This window comes from Poromitra crassiceps (genome assembly GCF_964638095.1).
Source record: "Poromitra crassiceps genome assembly, chromosome: 28".
NCBI classification, from domain to species: domain Eukaryota; kingdom Metazoa; phylum Chordata; class Actinopteri; order Beryciformes; family Melamphaidae; genus Poromitra; species Poromitra crassiceps.
Window position 1 is genome coordinate 11,447,885 of NC_139651.1, and position 21,755 is coordinate 11,469,639.

A 21,755-nucleotide genomic window follows, 5' to 3' on the forward strand; every position below is an offset into this window, starting at 1 on the left:
CGACTACAAATCTGGACAGGTGTGTATTTGACTGCTGACTCCGCCCGCTTTGGACTCCATCCTCAGGTCCTGCCCTAGTGGGTGTCGTGAGGAAGGACTGGGCCTCGTACAACAGCATCGCCCTCTCCTGGTCTGAGGTGGAACAACCGCCTTCACGCATACTGGACTATGAGGTCAAATACTATGAGAAGGTATTCACTCTCATCATATACAGTACATCATTTATCATGAATATTATAGTGATTTTAATCTCTGTTTAGGGGCCCGTTGATGTTGTTCCAAGACGTTAATTATGCATTGCATGGGTTCACTGTTTAGTAGTGATAGTGATGCAGTGTAGTGCTGCTTTATTGATCCCAGAGTGGGGAATTCTTTGATTGCTGAAACACACCACAGGTAACGCAGAACAAAGCAAGTCAGTCATCCATCATTCATTGTTATCCCAGCTCCTCTGTTCATCTGCTCAGTGTTCATCAAATAGGTACTCGTTTGATCTGCCTTGGTGTGTTTCTCGATTTATGTCTGTCCTGGTGTATTACAATGATCATCAGAGATCATAATAAAGACTGCCAGTTATTTTTTATTATAATCTCTGATGATCTGTTTCTGCTACTTTGCCAGGAACACGAGCAGCTAAGCTACTCGTCGACGCGGACCAAATCCCCCAGTGTGGTGGTCACAGGCCTCAGACCCTCCACTGTCTACATCTTCCACGTGCGCGCTCGCACTGCTGCTGGCTACACGGCGTACAGCCCCAACTTTGACTTTGCTACAGGAGAGGAGGGTATGGCTGTGGGGGAAGGGGTGTGGCTGTGGGGGAAGGGGTGTGGCTGTGGGGGAAGGGGTGTGGCTGTGGGGGGAGGGGCCTGCATGGGATGTGTAGTTGGGCTTGTGTGCACCGTTTGTGCTTTTGTTTTTTTGTGTATGATATCTGCCTGCGTTGCCAGGAAGAGTGGGGCTAATTTTCTGCATTATCTATTTGGAAATGAGACTTGTGTTGAAGTGACACTGGGCAGGGAGTTTTTGTTCCAAAACAGGTTATGGCCAGAAAGACATATCTCAGCTCAAATCTCGGTGCCTGGTGACGTCATTGGTATTGATATATTATTGTCATTTTGTGCTATGGGCCAGTACGTCTTTACTCATTGCCCCTGAAGGCATCAACACGGCATTTGCTTTAGATGTTTATAGGTTCTGTAAGGCTAAATCCTTCTGTGAATGTTGTTTTATGTACAGGTCGTATTTTTCATTATTCCTTCGACCCACTCTCACAGCTTCATCTCACACACATCCCCCCCCGGGAGGCCGACATGTGACAAAAGACAAAAGTCCTAGGCTAGGTTCAAACCAATAAATTAAATTCTATTTTAATAGAGAATAGTGTTTAGTGGAAAGTTTTATTGTAATGTGCACGACAATTGCGGAGTGGCTTGTTGTTAAGTTGAGTAGGAAGGGGGAACTCGTCTTTTGATAAGATAAACTTGTTTTGTTGTGAAAATATTTTTTTATATATCTGTCAGTGTGGCAATGCTAATACGCAGAAGTGCAGGAAGACAAGTCCACGGCCCATTTTCTTACTTACCGATGGGAATGGATTTAAGAAGGTTTTGGATCAACAAAAGCGAGGGTGCAGATCACAAAATCCTCAGCGCACACATGAAGACGAACAACTTGTGTATCTCAAACTGTGTAAGACCTGCATACATTTCTGCAATCTGAATCACGCCCTTAACCCTGTAGAACCCAGACATAGTAAAACATTTAAAAAAAAAATGTTTTTAAACCTTTCAGATGGTGTTGTAGGAGGCCTTTGGAGATGATAATGAAGTGTTTGCAAAAGATATATGTTTTTGTAAGGTTTTATATAATATTTATATTAGATATAATATAATATTTGGGGAATGTATTTCACAATAACAATATATGTACAGTACATGTTCTAGTCATTTTACTGATCACAAAAAAAATATTAAAGGCATTTTACTTACTTAGAATTGATAAACCCAGTCCAATGAATCAAAGGGTGGTTAATTCTCAGCCAAGTTCTGGAAGACAAAACAAACATTTATACCTTTTTTTAGATAAAATAAAAATGTTGTAATTCTGCAACAGCGGGTCTTACAGGGTTAAATGCACAACTGTCCACCAGCAGCAATTTCAAGAATTCACAGTTTGTTCCGTATATGTTCAGAAGGTGGTTGTGTTGCAGCACGATGCACCTAACGACGTGTAGGATTGATCACTGAAACAGCAGCAGACAGAGTGTTACTGTATGTTTCCTCCTCGTAGTGTCAAGCTTGATAAATGTGGAGAAAAGCTTTTGGTTCAGCTGCATTTTAAATACAAGAATTCACAAGCGGCGCCGGGACGGATTGACAAATGAGGACCAGTTGTTGGAATCTATTTCCTGTCTTCCAATTGCCAAAGGAGCAGCTTTGTGTTGTGCATCACAAAGTAAGGTGTCAATTGTAACTGTGGGAGAGAGCTGCGAATGTTAGCACGTATTGATTAAACAGTCCTCGCTTCAAGCAGTATCACAGGAGAGGGAGTGCTGCTGTATACTGTGTCTCAGCATGGCTGTGGACACTATTCGCTTTTATGCAACAGTTCTATTAACACAGCTATTCACGAGTCGTGGTTATTTTGACGCTACATCCACATTAGGGCTGGGTTCAAAAAAATCGATTCTCCGATTTTTAATGGATTTTTATTTTAATCCTTTGATATCGATTCATGTGTCCAGAGATCGATTTTTTTTTATAAAAAATAAATAAACAGGCTAAAATATTATGCTGTGTGTGGTAGTTGAAACATAGTTTCAAGTTGACGTTTATTTATGTTTGTAGTTGAAACAAGAACATAAATACTGTAGGCTACATGAATGGAAATGTTTGATCATTAATATCTACTTTTAGAAATTATATAGGCTGAAATCAAATCACTGTGCATAATTGTGAAAGTCTCTTTATTGACAGATGAAAAGGCTGTTATTTACCCTTTGTCACCACCTGGTGAGTAGTAAATATATTATGTGTAACTAAAACCATTCAAATTGACAACAGGTCTGCAACTTTTTTTTCCCATGTATCTACTTGGCGCAAAAAAGGTTGGGAACCCCTGTGTTACATAACTGGACAGTCATGTAATTCAGGTTACAGCTCAAAAAACATGTTTTGGTATCACTAACCAAATCGATATTGAAATTAATTGAATCGAAATCGAATCGAATCGGGATTAATCGATTCGCAACCTTGTGGATCGGAATCGAATCGATTCTTGAAATTTGAACCAATACCCAGCTCTAATCCACATGCACACAGATATTTCTACCAACGCATTTCTTTTCTTCGTCCGTTTGCAAAAAAAATGTCCTGTCCACACCAACATGTTTTAGAATATGTCACCGTCCACCACACAACAACGCAAACATTTAAAATGCCGTTTTTGGTTTCGTTATCAAGTTAATTTAGAACAATGTTGTATAATAGGCTGTATAATATCATATGGGAATTGCTACGTTCCTGTGCTGCTGTGGCTCTCCTCAGATCCTGACATGGCTGATCAGGGTCAGGTGCTGGTGGTTGTCACAGCATCTGTGGGAGGCTTCTCCCTGTTGGTCATCCTCACCCTCTTCCTCCTCATCACTGGACGGTAAGGTAACACACGCACACACACACACACACACACACACACACACACACACATACAGACACACACACAAACACGCACACATCTAAATTATTTATTTATGTCCACATAAATACAGAGTACAAAGGACATAAACACTAATAATGCAGTCAGATGCTGGGAGACAGTTAGTTACAAAAGTGCCTACTGTAGTTGGCAACCACAATAATGCGTACAAAAAATATGAACACCACACAGGGTGATGGCAGTGGCAAGTTGACAGATACAGTTACACTGTAATACAAGATATTGGTTAGTATCCACTTCAAGGATACAAGAAACAGCACCTTCTCCATATTGAGCGGCTACCAATAATAGCAGAGACTGAGCAATACCTTGCTAGCTGTTTGGCCCTTCTCTTAGGTAGTCCAGCCATCTGGAGGCCTCTCACAACCAGTTTGTGAACATGACCCAGGCTACCGAATATGAAAACTAAAGGTTTACAACTGTAGCCCAGCTGTGAAATGGTCTGCTTCAGCTGTTGCTACTTGAACATCTTGGTCAGAAAGGCCTCCTCTAGGCTGTGGTCAAAAGTACAGCCAACCTCTAGGATGAACACCCCTCTGTGATTTTCATTGACAACAACAACATCAGGAGTGTTAGCTGGAATATTAGAGAACACATCAGAATCATCACTACACAGACTGAACATGCTCGGCTTCACACTGGAATGTTTATAGAGCGAGATAGAAGATCTAAAAATAGAGGTGATATCCTTTGATATCAAATCCACTATTCTATCATGCCTACAGATGTAGAGCCCTTTGTTTCAGTTTCAGTTAACTGTTTATGACCATGATGTATACAGTGAGGAGCATGATTATCAGGAAACCAGATGGAAAGGTTAAGCTTGGTTGGTAAAACCACACACACACAAACACACACACACACTAGGGCTGTGAATCTTCACTGGCCTCACGATTCGATTCGATTACAATTCAGAGGGCTACGATTCGATTCGATTATCGATGCATCTCGATGCATCTCGATGCATCTTAAATCGATGCATCACTTTTTTTCCCCAATACATGATTTATTTATTTTTTCTCACTTTCTTTTTTCTCACTGTGTGGCTACTTTTAAAATAAAAGTGCATTTGGAATTGCATTGTATCATGATCCATAATTAAAATAAACAACTGCATGTACTTACATTATATTTTATTTGATTATTAAAAAAAATAAAAAAATAATATAATATTAAATAATCGATTTTTGACATTTGTGAATCGATGCAGAATCGTGCACGTCCGCATCGCGATGCATCTTATAATCAATTATTTTTGACACCCCTAACACACACACACACACACACACACACACACACACACACACACACACACACACACACACACACAGACAGTATATAATCTCCAGGATAAGTCTACTAATGGGCCCTCTTATATTTTCCAACTGGTTGAGAGACTTTTGTGCCTAATTAGCCTGCATGTAGGAGCAGTTTGCTGCCAGCGGGGGGCTCACACTGTCATTTCCAGCCTGCCTCTGATTCTAAGTGTTGTCATTTGTGGCACATTAGACTATCTTAATGACCGCAGCATAGTGTAAGCATCACATTTTAACCATTCCCAGTATCCTCATCCTATCAGAAGCAGAAAGCAGTTGTGATTAATAACTGTACTCTAGACCCGCATTTGTTATTTTATTTTTATTTTATTTTGCTTAGGGGCCAGATGGAGCCACATAGGACAATGTAGTGAGTGTCAGGAAGATTAGGAAGTATTTTTATGTCAATTTATCCTACCTGTTGAGAATTATTTATAGCTACTAATTGAAGTCTTTTGTGCTCTAAGTCCTAACTGTGCTGATTAACCACTGAAACCTCCATTCTACACTTCATACGGTGGTTTTGATAGAACTGGCTTGGTGCAAAAGTCTATGATGATGATAGCAATTTGATGTTTTAATCTATGAAGAAACATGTGGAAGTATTGTATTTATGCCGAATAGACCTCTGAGCTCCACTTCAACGGCATTTTGACATGGCTACTTGCTCCTGTGTGGCTTTTATATTGTGGATGTAAACTGTTCTTGTTGCTGAAGATATTATGGGTGCTTGAATGTTACTTCTTCCCCCACTCTCACCTCTGAAGACACTGAGCACGAGGGGCTGTGAGAAATAGAATAAACCACTCTCACCTCTGAAGACACTGAGCACGAGGGGCTGTGAGAAATAGAATAAACCAGGGGAAATGGAAGGAAGTATAAAGAGCTACATAAAAAGAGCTAAAACTGCTGTAAACGAATTGGTTAGTGAAAAGAAGAAAGGGGACCGCTTGATATTCCTTAAGCACAGTAGATGTCTTGCAAACCACAAGGATAATGTGGTATTACAGGCTAATGACACTGCGGGGGAATGTGGTATTGCAGGCTAATGACACTGTGGGGGAATGTGGTATTGCAGGCTAATGACACTGTGGGGGAATGTGGTATTGCAGGCTAATGACACTGTGTCTCTATCTCAGCAACACACTCTCGTGAGATTTGGCAACAGGAACTCATGTTAGCGGGGAGCGATTAGCTAAAGCTAAAGCTAAAGCTGAAGTTCGTTGATGTAGTAGCTAAATCTGTGGCTGGAAAAAAAAATTTTTTAATGGAATATCTTCGTTTCAACTGTATTGAGCGAACAACCTGCAGCTTTATGTTTATATGTGTGGTTTGTGTGGAGTTTTGGAACTCACGATCTCTATTTCAAGACCATTTGGGAGAGTTGCTGCTACCATTTGTTAGGATTGGCGGAGCCTGAGGTGAATCATCTATCTATAGTAATGGAAGATCTATGGTTAAAGCTCTTAGTGTTAACATGGGGGGTATTTGGCACTTGCCATGAAGACAAGTTTGTAGTCATGTGAATGGAAACGGAAATAGATTAGATTTAACACAACAGATTCAACAACAGATCCCGCTTGTCATTGGTCCATTGCCATTTTTGCATTTCGATGCTTGGTTTACACACTAAAGTGTGTGTGTGTGGGGGGGGGGGGTTCATGTGTTCAAATACAAGTTGACTTTAATCCTTTGGCCCAACTGCTTCACCTGTCCACCAGGTGTCAGGGCTACATCAAAGCCAGGATGAAGTCGGAGGAGAAGAGGAGGACTCGCTTCCACAGTGGACACGGTAATTCCTTCTGAATGAGCAGCACGCACTAGTTGGGGCGTAATGCACGTACACAAACACGCACACAAATTGACAGGCAAATGTATTGTTTGTTTGTCTATTTCACTTTCATTATTGAATATACTTTATTTATTTTTCGACACTCCAGTAGCTTAACCCATTGATACCTGATGCAGCATTTGTGTGTGTATCCCTTTAAGACCTAAGGTCTTAAAGGGATACACACACAAATGAGGGATATACACACTGTGTTCTGTCATTTTCAAAATGAAACTTTGGGGCGGGGGTGCAGTGTTCGCCCTTTGCGTCACACATCCCCATACTGTACATCACTTATCGGACTTTGACAAAACTTTGTTGCATGTTCACAATGACAATGATTGCCCCAAGTGTGGTGCTGAAATTACAGGTCAAAACAAAGTGACAAAATACATGATTGATTGGCCAGAGGGGGCGCTGCAGCAGCAGCAGCATTCTTTGGGGGACAAAATGTTGAGCTGTCGTTATTTGTATTGATCGTGTTGGGAAGCAGCGACAGAGATGCAGAGAGAACGCTCTGGTGGGATTCCGTCCAAGGCCAGCAGGGGCAGACGTGCAAAGCAGCTCCATCTCTGGCCACCGTTTAAAAGAGTTTTGATTGATCCAAGACTTCAGCACAAGGGCATAAAAAAAATAAAAAACAAACAGTCTAACATTCTGTCATACTAATACTGCGCACACACACGCGCGCGCGCACACACACACACGCACGCACGCACGCACGCACGCACTCACTCTCTTCATACTGACAGGCAGAAAGCCAAGCCAGACTGGCCTTGTGTCCTTTTCCCTACACAGACAATTTAAGTGTTCCCTTTTGCTGCGTGTGTGTGTGTGTGTGTGTGTGTGTGTGTGTGTGTGTGTGTGTGTGTGTGTGTGTGTGTGTGTGTGGTACATGTTTATGTGCAAGTGTGTGTGTGTCTTCATGCTGCCTTCTGTCTCTTCTCCCTCCAGTGTGCAGCAAGTTGGATAGACTGGCCCTATAATAATCTCACTTTTCCCTCATACAAAATTGTATAAAGATGTAGAATACTGACGGTTGTTGATATTTAATATTAGTTGGCGGGTGGCGGTGGTGTCTGTCTGTCATCAGTCATGTCACTCGAGCAACTGTGATGTAGTATGAGCCGATGGTGCACAGTTGCACAATGGCGCCTAAGTGGGGGGGCGGTGTCTGTCTGTCTGTCTGTCAGTCATGATTTTGGGAGCCTGCGGAACCTAGTTTTCAAAATGTGTATGTGTGAGCTATTCCGACCGGAGACTAAACCACTAGGGGCGCTCTTCTCTGCTCTGCTCTCTCTTCTCATCTCATCTCGTCTGGTCTCTGCTCTTCTCTTCCAAAACAACAGTTGATGATGTGTTTCTCCTCTTCCAGTTCCGTTCTCGGGGATAAAGACCTATGTGGACCCAGACACCTACGAAGACCCGACTCAGGCTGTCCAGGAGTTCACCAAGGAGATCAACCCCTCATGCATACGCATCGAGAGGGTGATCGGCGCAGGTAAAATCAAAACACACATACGTACATGTGTCCAGCACAGGTATGGCACATGTGCACCCTCTGTACAATGATAATAACGTTTAAGTTTTATTTAGATCCCCATTAGCTACAGCAAAACTGCAGCTATTCTTCCTGGGGTCCACAAAACAGACTTTACATGGTGACAATGCAACATACAACTTACGTCATAGCACACAACATACACAATGAAATACATGTAAACTTGCAAAGAAACAAAACAAAAACAACCTAAAAGCATACAAACAAGACAAGCTCCTCACAGGTCAATGTACCGGTATATATAATTGAGCATTTTCATTCATTGTCCAAAAATCAGTTAATAATAATGACTTTGCTCTTTATCTATTAATGCAACCACATTGGAGCCAACACAAAAACATGTATTCATACATAAAACAATTCAACACATACAAGAACAGTCATTCGCATTGTCACACCAAGCGTCCATGCTTGCAAGCTACGCAAACTGACCTCCACTTTTCCAACATAATTATTCACTTTTAACCAATGGTCTAAATAACAATTACTCTCTACCCAATCAATTCTACACTTAATTACTTAGGGTATGTCTAATCGCTCTCAAGAAAAAGAGAATTTAATGTCATTGATATCAACAGACAGAAATAGCCACTTTTGTGTTTTATCAACTCTCAAGAAAAAGAAAAGAAATATTCAATTAAATTGATATCATTCATATTAGGCTACTAGTATTTTTTTTTCCTTAATGAAACTTAAATCGTCCTCCTTCTTTTCATGTCTTCCTGTTAATAATAATAGCCTTTCTTCTAAAGTAATTCTTATAATACTGTACATATATAGTTAAGTTATTCAAGTTAAAAGACTATTTGATGCACTTTGAAGTGCACGTCCTATCACTGTAGCCTTGGTGTTATTTCCTCAATTCACATTGAATTGCTAGTTACAATTGATCACAATGCTTCTTCCAGTCTAGCGCCCGGCCGTAACAGAGGGAGGTGATTGCAGTTTTATGTTGAGTAATAGTTTTATTGTATATGAAATGTCATACAGCATAAAGTTCTAGTTTAGAGTAATTTATTGTGGCCTAGAGGAAAAGTAGAGGAACTATTAAAACATTTGAAAGCCAATGCTGCTCAGTGTGAATAATAATGTTCATTGCTTCATTAAATTGAACAGATTGTCTCTGTTATTTAGCCTGTGAATAATTATAAAGGCAGCTTACATGTATTTAGATTCAGTAACATGACTCCCACCTGGTGGAGGAAGGATGTACTTGCTTCTTAATGGCAGGGAAAGTTAGGGAACTTAACGATACAATGCCATTACACATCTGAACTTTTTTCCCTTCAACTTCAATTGTAATTGATTTACTAATCTGGATCCTCCAAGATTTGAGGCCACAGTCTTTGTTTCATCGGATATTACATATTCTGTAATATATATTATATTTTCTTTGATTTCTTTTGTATTTTTATTAGAATTCCCCAAAAATCAATTGTACTGTAATAACAACAAATAACTTGATATACTGGAAGACTACAATATTGATGAGTACAGGGATAATATCACATAATAATCCCTCCATGAGACTATTCACTGTAAGCTATATTTATCTAACTCTATTTGGAATATGTTTGGTGACATATGAGAGACGATACACACAATAAATCGGCTTCATTTTTCAATGTCTGATTGTAGAATATTAGATATTTGACAAGACGGAAAGTCAGGACAGAAATGAAAGTGTGTGTGTGTGTGTGTGTGTGTGTGTGTGTGTGTGTGTGTGTGTGTGCGCGTGTGTGTGTGTGCGTGTGTGTGTGTGTGCGTGCGCGTGCGTGCTACATGCATCGTACGTGCATGTGTGTATCCCGCAGGTGAATTTGGAGAGGTGTGCAGCGGTCGCTTGCGTATCCCGGAGAAGGCCGACATCGCCGTGGCAATAAAGACTCTTAAAGGCGGCTATATGGAGCAGCAGAGGCGGGACTTCCTGCGTGAGGCGTCGATCATGGGACAGTTCAACAACCCCAACATCATTAGGCTCGAGGGAGTCGTCACTAAGAGTAAGCGCTGTGTGTGTGTGTGTGTGTGTGTGTGTGTGTGTGTGTGTGTGTGTGTGTGTGTGTGTGTGTGTGTGTTTGTTTGTTTGTGTGTGTGTGTGTGCGTCCGCATCCATCTCTATTCTCCAATCAATCTTTCCTACGGTTTCTTCTTCTGTTCCCCACTCTAATCATGTCTTACCTTGCTTTTCCAGGCAGACCGGTAATGATCGTGGTGGAGTACATGGAGAACGGAGCACTCGACTCTTTCCTGCGGGTGAGAGGGGTGTTATGTACAGATGAGCGTCGCGTATAACTTGCACTCCCCGGAAAGACGCACTCTCCACTTTACAGTACATCATATCTGTCCTTTCTGTCTCACCCCCCGCTGCAGACACATGACGGACAGTTCACGGTGGTCCAGCTGGTGGGCATGCTGCACGGCATCGCAGTGGGCATGACCTACCTGTCAGACATGGGCTACATTCACAGAGACCTAGCCGCGCGCAACATCCTGGTGGACGAGAGCTTGACCTGTAAGGTGTCTGATTTTGGCATGTCCAGAGTTCTCGAAGATGATCCTGAAGCGGCCTACACCACTACAGTGAGTAGTGTCCGTCGCTCCTCCACAGGGTGTCGCAATCTGACTATAGGTTGAGGCCACGTCTCGTCATAGACGCTGGTTTAGCTGGCTCAGCCTGGCTGGGGGCGTGGTCAGGGTGGGGTAAAAAACCCCGTTCTATCCATTCAGCAAAGTTAGAATTTAGCTGATAGCCCAGGCAGACACGATCGGGGATTTAACCACCGCAGTAAACGCACATCTGAGCAGACGTCTTGTGTTCTGCTCTAGAACCCCCAAACCTGTAGTTTAGAGCCGCAGCACCGTCTTTTGGTGAGTCAGCCCATGAGATATATGGGCGGTTTTACCCCACTCGCGCGCCAGCCGTTTAACATTTTGTGGGCGTTCCCAGACATGCGGACTGTCTCTATTCTCTCTACTCTGACTATTACATCACCAAGATGGCTCCCACTGAGCAATTTGATGTTGAAAAGATGTCTAAATGGTTGTAAACATCTAGGCTAAAATGAGGCTTATTCACCTTATGCAGCCCCGCCCCCACTTGACCCATTGTATCACGACTTCCTGTTCAAAACGCCGGCTGTTTTACCTGCTCAAACTAGTCTGACTCACCTGGTCAAACCTAGTTTGACTCATATTATGTGTCAGACTAGGTTTATGAGTCACAGGAAGTGTAAATACAATCGGAACTTCCGATTGTATTTACACTTCCTGTTCGTCTCTCAAGCCAGACGGTCTCTTCTGCATGCGGTGAATATGGTTTAAAAGTGAAGTAGAGTTAGATGTCTATATCTTAGACTATGTCTTCTGGGATAGATGACAAAAATAAGGCATTATCTTGTACTTCTTAGGTAAATATTATTTTGATACTTACAGCTGTTCATGTATTTTTTTTTTATGTATAACAATGCATTTACTGCCTGATCTAAATCTGAGCTATACACCGCCGAAAGGATCCTGGGCCATATGAGCGCTAAAGCAGCAATGTGGTTGAGATTGCATCTCGTGCTCAGTGGGGTCGTCGTTATTAACAGCCATGTTCTGCGTTGCCGTCTTGTGTCCAGGGAGGAAAGATACCGATCCGCTGGACAGCGCCAGAGGCCATCGCTTATGGCAAGTTCTCCTCCGCGAGCGACACCTGGAGCTACGGCATTGTCATGTGGGAAGTGATGTCGTACGGTGAGAGGCCCTACTGGGAGATGTCCAATCAAGATGTGAGCTGATGACGATGCTGAGTTCCATTGAAGCAGGATCAACACACAACATGTCATTTTTTAGACTGATCTGATCAGATCTCATAATCATACAGTATATTCTCAGTCTTGTACCTTGGAACACTTTCTTTTTAAGATACAATGATGAAAAGCTGTCGGCTCGTGTCAGTGTATGATTTCTGCTTGTGTGTGTGTGTGTGTGTGTTTTTTTTTTATCTCAGGTGATTTTGTCCATTGAGGAGGGCTACCGTCTCCCGGCGCCGATGGGCTGTCCTGTAGCGCTGCACCAGCTGATGCTGCACTGCTGGCAGAAGGGGCGTGGCCAGCGCCCGCACTTCACCGACATTCTCACTTTCCTGGACAAGCTCATACGCAACCCCAGTAGCCTGCTCACTCTGGTGAACGACGTGCCGAGGTTAGCTTGAGTTAGAAGATTCACAACTGTGTTGAAGTCTATGTTATGATATAATATACTACCTATAGGACCCCGGCAGCATGGTTAACATATATTTTTCTATTGTCTTAGTTTCCTCGAGTCACCGGACGACATGCCAGACTACCCTCTTTTCATCTCTATCGGTGATTGGCTGGACTCCATCAAAATGAGCCAATACAAGAACAACTTCCTGGTAGCGGGCTACACAACACTGGACTCTATTTCAACCATGAGTATAGAGTGAGTCGAGTCAAATGCTTTGGAATTATTGAAGAAAATAGATTAAACAGAGCACATTAGCAAAACACAAAGCCTGTCAAAATGTCACAAGATTGATTAGATGATCTGCTTTGGAAAGGTTTGGATTAGAAATACTAGACATATTGCGTGCGTTGCGCGCTCATTTCTAGCGAGATCTGTGTGCAGGCTTGTTCTAAATGTTTGTGTTATCCATAACCGTTAAATACATAAATAAGGTGGATGCTATTTGCACCCGGGTGTAAATAGCTGATGTGACTATTTACACCCGATAGGGCAAAACAGTGTGTTAGACCACAGCACTTATACTTTGGCTCACTTGCACTGGTCATAGACCTGCAGACCAGAGCCGTGTATATAGAAGAGTCGCGACATCTCCATTCACTCCAATGGACCACTTTTTTACTCTCAAGAGTTCCAGGAAGTAAGGTCCTGGATTAAGCAGCACTGTCGAGTTGCAGCAAAATGGACAGTTTGTGTTGTACTTTGAAAGTTTTTTTTTTTTTTTTAATCAAATTGTACATTATCAGCTTTATTTTAGCATTCAAAAGTAGCGCGAGACCCCTTCCTGGCTGTTCATTGGCTAATGAGTCCTCCGCTGACGCCACTCTTCTCTCTAAATTGCTCTGCTGCAGACGTGTGCAGATATGTCAGTCACAATATGTGCTGGCCATGACCTCTGACCTCCGGCACTCTGCATCGACCTTTTTCACTCTGACTGGAGAGTGCTGTGGAGTCATTACATCCTACAGTGCTAATATATAAATAAATAAATAAATAAAGTATCAAGGTTGTTGAAGGTTGTAGTGAATTGGATGACTTACTGTAGGATTCATGGCATGTTTGTCTAGAGAGTCTTGATATAATGTAGCTCTACCGCTCCGATCAAACTCTTGAATTAAAGCCTCTTTAAACCTTCCTCTCCCCTCCTCTACCCTCCAGAGACGTCCGGCGGGTCGGGGTGTGTCTCCTCGGTCACCAGAGGAGAATCATCAGCAGCATCCAGTCGCTGCGCCTGCAGTTTCACCATATCCAACAGAATGACTTCCAAGTCTGAGTCCGTTGCACAAAGACAGATTTGGTGTAGACACACACCCCAAGCTGGATGCGAACCAGAATTCCTTGGCATTGACATTCAACTGATCGCACCGAACACCGGACTGTTAGGTGTAGCGGATAACACACACGGATAACACACGCTGCTCACGCAAAGAGAGGGCAGTCTGCTAGACCCCAGGGAGGTCTAGCTAATTACACACTCATCTTCCTATGGACCATGGTCAATAAAGTCTCCACAACAACCAACCTCTGTCATCTTCGGCCAAAATGTGGTCTACTCTACTATCTCAGCAAATACTAGTATCCACTTGAATTTAGGACTCATTTTCTCTAGTGTCTATTCAAGTGTCCGCCAATACCTCTTATCTTTCCAAGTGACAATCCAGTGATTTCTATTGACTTTGAATGGTCTCTCAAGTATGTTACCTCATAACCCGAGATGAGAAGATTTGAATGCGGTATGGTATGATATGGTATGGTATGGTATGGTATGGTGTGGTGTGGTGTGGTGTGTGATTTTAATAAAAATGTAAACGTAGAAGGATGTACACTCTACAATGAACTGACATAGGCTGCCCAGATTTTATGAAATAACAATATTCAAATGTTTGAAGGACCGGGTAATGTGTCTTCTACTTTTCCTGCTGATTTATGAAATGATTCACTGGAAAAATACAGGATCGACAGTATGACAAAAATACAATCACGTTTTTTGAACTGAAGACCACTGAATGTCATAAGGTTTTATAGAGATGTGTATTCTCTCATGATAATGCAGTATGTTCCTGTACAAAGCGTCTTGTGAAAGGTGTTCATGTTTTATTCACTAACCTTGTTCCCTTGCTCAACAACCCTATTTTAATACTTCATTTTCTCTCGGAAACCACCTCAGGCCCAAACACTGAGCTCTCCGCAGAGCCGTTTTTGAAACTCATTAGGTGGGTTGATAATGGACCGTGCTGCTGGTGCACGCCGGTAAAGCTTGTTCTCTGTTCATCAAAGTGTTGCATTGGAAAGTTGCACAATAGCAAATTGCTGTGATAGAAGGAGGATGAAGATGATGATGATGACAACATTGGTTAGAATGTTAACCTGACGCCGCCAGATGGATGTAGGTTGGTTCACGTTTGTTTCACAACCTGTGAATTTGTGGCACAATGCCGCCCCCATCTGGTGGAGTCAGGTTATTAGAATGTGGCATACTGTATGGAATTCTGATAGTAAAAGCGAAGCACCTTTTCACAACAGAAATGTGTGTGTGTGTACTGTACTTCACTAAAGAGAAGAACACACTCATGTGTATCCATGGACACTCGTTTGCTCTGTGTGTCACACGCACACACACACACACTGACTGTACTTAAAGGAACACTCTGCCCATTTTCAACCAGCTTTGTATCATTAGAACCATTAGTATATCAGAAAACTAAACTGTTTTGAAGTCTGTCATTTAATTTGACAGTTATTGAGTGTTAAAGTGTGGACCAGTGACATCACTGGTCCACACTAACTCAAATTAATAACTCATTAACTCAAATCAACTCTCAATAACTGTCAAACTAGATGAATGATGAATAGTTTGACAGTTATTGAGAGTTGATTTGAGTTAATGAGTTATTAATTTGAGTTAGTGTGGACCAGTGATGTCACTGGTCCACACTTTAACACTCAATAACTGTCAAATGAAATGACAGACTTCAAAACCGTTTACAGTTTTCTGATATGCTACTGATGTTCTAATGATACAAAGCTGGTTGAAAATGGGCGGAGTGTTCCTTTAACAGTCACTCAAGAGACGAGCATGTTTTCTGGACATGATGGCAGCAGGTGGGTTGAACAGGTGCTCAGGGCAAAGCCAGATGAAAGACGACATAGCCTCAAAGAGCAACACATTTGCAATTAAGTAGCAATTTGGTTGTATCTGTAGAATAAGCTTGTCTGTAGTCTAGTTTATGTTTAATGCAAGCCATACAATAGTTCATTGGTTAACAGTAGGCTAGTGCAAAGCAGTAGCCTAGCCTTCGATGGACGGCCCTGGTATTGCCATATAAATATGGCGCTGGTATTGCCATATAAATATTAGGGATGTCACAATATATCGCGATATCAAAACGTGACAATATGTATCGTTGAGATGAAATCTCATATTGTGAGAAAAAGAAGCTGAACATGGTGGCACTGATCTGCATCTGATTGCATGCTCGCTCTCCTTTTCATTGCTTTGTTTGAACAGACGAGGGACGTTGCAGACACGGAGGATGAAAATGGTGAAATTACTCAAATTAGCGTGGAGGATGCCCCCTCAACTTAAAAAACGATCGCAAAAAAATATTGTTAAAATATCGTATGGTTATCGTGAACCCAATATCGTATCGTGAACTGAGTATCGTGACACCCCTAATAAATATATATATAAATATATATATGATTGACTAGAATCAGAATCAGCTTTATTGGTCAAGTAGCCTCTATAAACATACAAGGAATTTGACTCTGGTATTGCTCTGAATTACACAGGAAAAAGAAAGGGTATGCGCCAGGTATCCCAGCATGCTTTGGAAGGAGATGACAGATGCATCCAATACATGACTAGTGTCACTGTGGTGTGCATCATGCACCGTTAGAGGGGTGAATAGAGAGCTGTTACAATGAAACTGGAAAATGTGTCGTTTTCACACACTCACTTTAGTTTATTGAAGTTTATTGAAAGTTTCTGGTACAGGACTATAGTCCTCTACACCAGACTCACACTCAGTACAATAATAAAAAGAAGTCACGTTGTAATATACAGTTAAAAAACAAAACACAACATATAACATGCATTAAAATAAAGTACCAGGATCAACATGCAATGTAAACTTGGTGTATACAAAAACTGAAACTTAATAAACATCAAAGTGTAAAAAAAAAAAAAAAAAAGTACCAGAGCCAAATACCTGGTATAATAATAAATCAACAGCCTGCCCTATAGTTATACAAGAAATCCTTTGTTAACCAATGTTTATCTAATGTTTTTGAACGTGTTAACTGAAGGGGCCTGCACCACCTCGTCTGGAAGTTCATTCCATTCTCTTACAGCACGAACTGTAAAAAAGTTTTTCCTCCTTTCAGAGCGACAGTTTGTTGGAAAAAGCTTCAGGGAATTCCCTCTTAACACATTATTTATTGTTCCAAAATTGGATAATAGGCTCGGCTGTGAAATCATATATTTTATGAACAAGTTTGTATTCCTCGATCATGTCGCCTCTATGTCTCCTGTATACTAGAGTTGGTAATTGTAAATATCTTAACCTCTCTTCGTATGATTTCTCATCCAGCCCTGGAATCAGTTTGGTTGCTCTTCGCTGTACCTTCTCGATTTTTTCTATGTATTTCACTTTATAAGGAGACCACACAGAACTTGCATATTCAAGCTGAGACCTCACCAAAGATTTATACAGGGGTAAAACTAAATCCTTACTTAAATGCAAAAAGGTTATTTTAATGATCGCCAACATAGTTAGCTTTTTTTATTTTCTCCAATATATGTGTTTGAAATTCAAGTGAACTGTCAACTACAACTCCTATATCCCTCTCCTCCTCCACTTGTTGGATCCCCAACAGTGTAGTTTGAAACCTCTGCACTTGATTTCCCAATATGTAACTGTTTGCATTTGTCTGGATTCAATTTCAGTAACCAGGTGTCACACCATTTACTCATGCTGTGTAGATCTGCTTGAAGATGGTCTATATCTGAGTCCCCAGCTATAATTCGGAATATTTTCGCGTCGTCAGCAAAGAGGTATACATCAGATTGTATCACACATGGTAAATCATTTATATAAACAACAAAAAGCACAGGGCCCAGCACTTAATGATCAAAGAAAAACAGGATATAAAAAAAACATACTGAACTCTTGTTTAAAGAGAGACACTTTTTCCAGCTGAAAATCAATATATATTGGAAGTTAGCTGTGTCCTTGATGAATCCATGTCAAAGTCCTGACATTTACTGTAAATCTGAGTAATTCCTCATCTCTTCTCACATACCCATGCAGTTCCATGCAAACCAAAAATCAGTGACGTCGCCAAACCCAGCCCGCCCATTGGCTCTGAAATGTGCCCGCCCCACAAAAGTTCATCCTATCAAATGTGGAGTGGGCGGATTCAAAGCCTGAAAACTCCCCGCCCTTTTTTGAAAAACTTACAAAATCTGTTTGGCTCAAAATCAGTCTGGCTCAACTGTTGAGTATCTCTTTATCTTTAACTATAAAAATTAAATTCAACATTTGAAAGCTTAGTAGTAGTTACCTGAAGAAAAGACAACAATGTGTGTAAATTGTCTTAACTGTCAATGAGGAAAATTAATGTTTATTCTAATCTGTGTGATTGACAGGAGAGATGATCAGAGGGGTGGAGTTTTTACCACCGTTATTAGGATAGGGACTGAAGTATGGGTAGAGCTTCTCAATGAAGGTGCAGCCAGTGAAGGAGTAGATCAGAGCTGCAGCATCTACGTCGTAAAAGGAGACCAGACCCTCCTCATAATCCACAAACACCCCCACCTTCTGAGGCTGCGTCTTCAGAGTGAGGAAGACACCAGGGCCAGCAAGAGCTTTGTACTCATGTCCATTCCTCATCCATATAGTCCAGTAGCCATCCTGTGGGGTCAGTGTGATTTTTCCCTTCCTGTTGATCGACCCTCTGGCCACTCCGACATCCCAGTCGGTCTTCCCTTTAACCTGAACCTCGTAGTAGAACTTCCCCGAAGAGAAGCCCTGCTTTGTTAAGACACAGGAACAAGAAGAAAATCTCTCTGGGTTGTCTGGGAGATTCCTCATTACACCACCATCATGTACTTGTTTCCCGTCATGAGACAGGAGGAGCATGGCTTGTGCTGTATCAGGATCGAGACTCACATCCACTGCAAGCTGCTGGATCCTCTTCAGCTCAACATCCAGCAGCTTCCCCATCTCTTTACGGAGTGTCTCCTCCAGCTGAGCCACAGCTCTCCTCACAGTCCCCTCATATGACGAGTGGATATGGACCTCTATCCAGTCCTTGGTGTGTGGAGGAGTGTTCAGGGATGGGAAGGTTTGGATGAGGTGAATGTGGTCTTCAGTTTGTTGGAGCTGCTCCATCTCAGCGCTTCTCTTCATCAGCTTAGAGATCTCCTGTTCCAGCTCTTCAATGAAGCCTTCAGCCTGCTTCTCTGTTGTTTTCTGTTTCTCTTCAATCGTCTCAATGAGCTCAGCCTGGCCTCTCTCCACAGACTGCATCAGAACGGTGAAGACCCGCACACTGTCTGCTATCTCTCTGTCTGTATCTTCCTTACTGAGCTCCACTGACTGTTTGATCTCCTGGATCTTCAGTCGTCTCTCCTGGATCATCTGATGAATTTCAGCCTCCGTCTTCCACAGCTCAGCCTTCTCTCCTTCATATTCTTCTTTCAGAGACACAAAGCCATGTGCCTTGTGTTCTGTCTCGGTGCAGAATTGACACACACACATCTGGTCAGTCTTGCAGAACAGCTCCAGCGGTCTGTCATGCTTCTCACACATCCTGCCTTCCAGGTCCTCCACAGGATCGATCAGCTTGTGTCGTTTCAGGCCCGAGATTCTCTGATGAGGCTCCAGGTGAGTCTCACAGTAGGAGACCAGACACATCAGGCAGGAGTTCATGGCCTTGCGTTTGGTCCCAGTGCAGACTTCACAGGGAACTTCTCCTGGTTTGGCACTTTGCTGGTCTGGGCAGCTGCTGGCTTCCATCGGAGCTGACTTTCTGAACTGAGCAGCCATCTCAGATATTAAGGTATTGACGTGCAGCTCAGGTCTTGTGTCGAGGATCTTGTTACACACGGGACACTGGCACTGGACACTGACATCCCAGTGCTGTGTGATGCACTTCTTGCAGAAGTTGTGTCCACATGGTATGACGACTGGATCAGTGAGCACGTGCTGACAGATGGAGCACAGAAACTGCTCTTCAGACAGGAAACTGCTGGCAGCAGACACATCTAGACACTGAGACCTGAGGGGAAAGCGTGAAATAACATTTATTACATCATTCTTCAATGACAATACCTTCAAAAGCAAAACTGAAGTTGGCTAAAGAAAAAGGGCAAGAAAGGGACTACACACTAGGGATGGACCGATATGAAAATTTTGGCCGATGCCGATAACCGATATTAACATTGCTGTTATGGCCGATAACCAATATTTACCGATGTCGATATGATCTGTATAAAACCACATTTTTATGATCATCACATTATGTACATACTGAAAAACACATGTTAACACTGAATTTGAAAAAGTTATGCATTTCTTTATTTGCAAAGCCCATAAATCATAGATTTACTGCATTATTTCATATCAATGTGAAGAATTTGGCTGATAATGATAACCGATATTAACATTGCAACATCTGACCGATACCGATATGACCGATATGTTAAAAAATGACTAACATCGGCCGATACCGATATGATTGCCGATATATCGTGCATCCCTACTACACACATGTCACATGTCACGTGTCAACGAGGAGGAGAGCTAAGGCGTGTCCAATCATTTAAAAAGCTTTCATTGGCATGTCTCTAGAGACACTGTTGGATTAATGACAATGAACTTAGCTTCTTACAAGTTCAACAGCCGATTATTGCTGCTTTCTACTGACTTTCTAAATATACAGAAACAGCCTAGGACCGTGTTTCACAACTTGTGGGTCGCGACCAGCCGCTTTGAGTGGGTCGCGTGCATGAAAAAAAAGTCCTGGCGTCCACGGTGGACATTCCCATTTTTCAGGCCTGTAGTGGGCTCAGCTGTAGCTAGAGTGACTAGAGGCTAGACCAGTTGAGAACCACTGGCATAGGAGACAACCCACCTCGGGTCGCACTATTTTTTCTGACATTCACCAAAAGTGCATCTCAATATATTGACTTCATTATAGCATAATGAAACTCTCCTCCTATACTGAGGACACAACTGATGTCTTGAATAAAATCTCTGGCCTCAGTGATCTCCATTCACACTTTTTGGTAGCCTATACGCTAATATCTCTATCATAAGTTCATGTCTGCTTTGAGACATGTCCTGCTCGGGTTGTTGCTGTACTGTCTATAATATAGACCAGTATAGACCATATACTCTTTATGGTTAAGCAGTTGTACCAACCTTTGTGCCTGAAACAAATTTCCCCTCGGGGATAATAAAGTTAATCTCATCTCATCTCTCATTGAACTGACTGGATCATTCACAATCATATAATTATCTTTAGGGACCAAATTTACTAACAAAAGACTGGTGTTCTTGTGGGCTCATGTTTATCTCCCAACTCTAAGTGACTGTTTTTCTGTTTTAAATTGTCTTAATAATCTTTTTTTTTAAATCACCGTCTTACTAATGATATTTTCTTGATATCATATTCAGTGGAAAATCAACTATTGGACTTTCATAAACAATTAAATAAAAAAAATTAGAACAAGATTGTCAATTGAGTGTCTGCAGGCACAGATTTCACTGACTTCACTACAAGATGAGAATGGTTGCTTGCTCAACATTTTCAGGAAGAAATCATTTCATATTATCCTACTGATCTCAATTTTGACCAGTTTCAGAGGCTGCATGTGTTAGAGAGGCATTCCCTTACTGATTTCTGCTGATCTCTGGGTCAGGCTTATTGTCTCGTTGGCCAGCCTCCTCTCCCTTCTCTGGGTCAGGCATGTCTCGCTGGCCAGCCTCGGCCTCCTCTCCCTTCCGTCCGAGGAGTCTGGCGCCGCGGGTCTCCATAGTGGGATTGCGATGGTCGGCGCTTAGCGGCAGTGCCCTTG

The 21,755-nt window shown here is 42.1% G+C and overlaps 1 protein-coding gene across 1 annotated transcript in view; it reads left to right on the forward strand.

Annotated features, from left to right (window-relative positions):
* Positions 1-13,943, forward strand: part of LOC310799547 (ephrin type-A receptor 6-like) — a gene marked incomplete at both ends in the record, with an annotated part of 15,521 nt that extends 1,578 nt beyond the window's left edge. Inside the window, 12 exons of the mRNA XM_083662144.1 lie at positions 67-191; positions 622-784; positions 3,546-3,651; positions 6,752-6,822; positions 8,237-8,362; positions 10,237-10,422; positions 10,614-10,675; positions 10,793-11,002; positions 12,043-12,192; positions 12,414-12,607; positions 12,719-12,868; positions 13,829-13,943. Coding sequence (XP_083518270.1) covers positions 67-191; positions 622-784; positions 3,546-3,651; positions 6,752-6,822; positions 8,237-8,362; positions 10,237-10,422; positions 10,614-10,675; positions 10,793-11,002; positions 12,043-12,192; positions 12,414-12,607; positions 12,719-12,868; positions 13,829-13,943 — 1,658 coding nt within the window. The remainder of the gene's footprint in view (positions 1-66; positions 192-621; positions 785-3,545; positions 3,652-6,751; positions 6,823-8,236; positions 8,363-10,236; positions 10,423-10,613; positions 10,676-10,792; positions 11,003-12,042; positions 12,193-12,413; positions 12,608-12,718; positions 12,869-13,828) is intronic.
* Between the last annotated feature and the right edge of the window lie 7,812 nt (positions 13,944-21,755).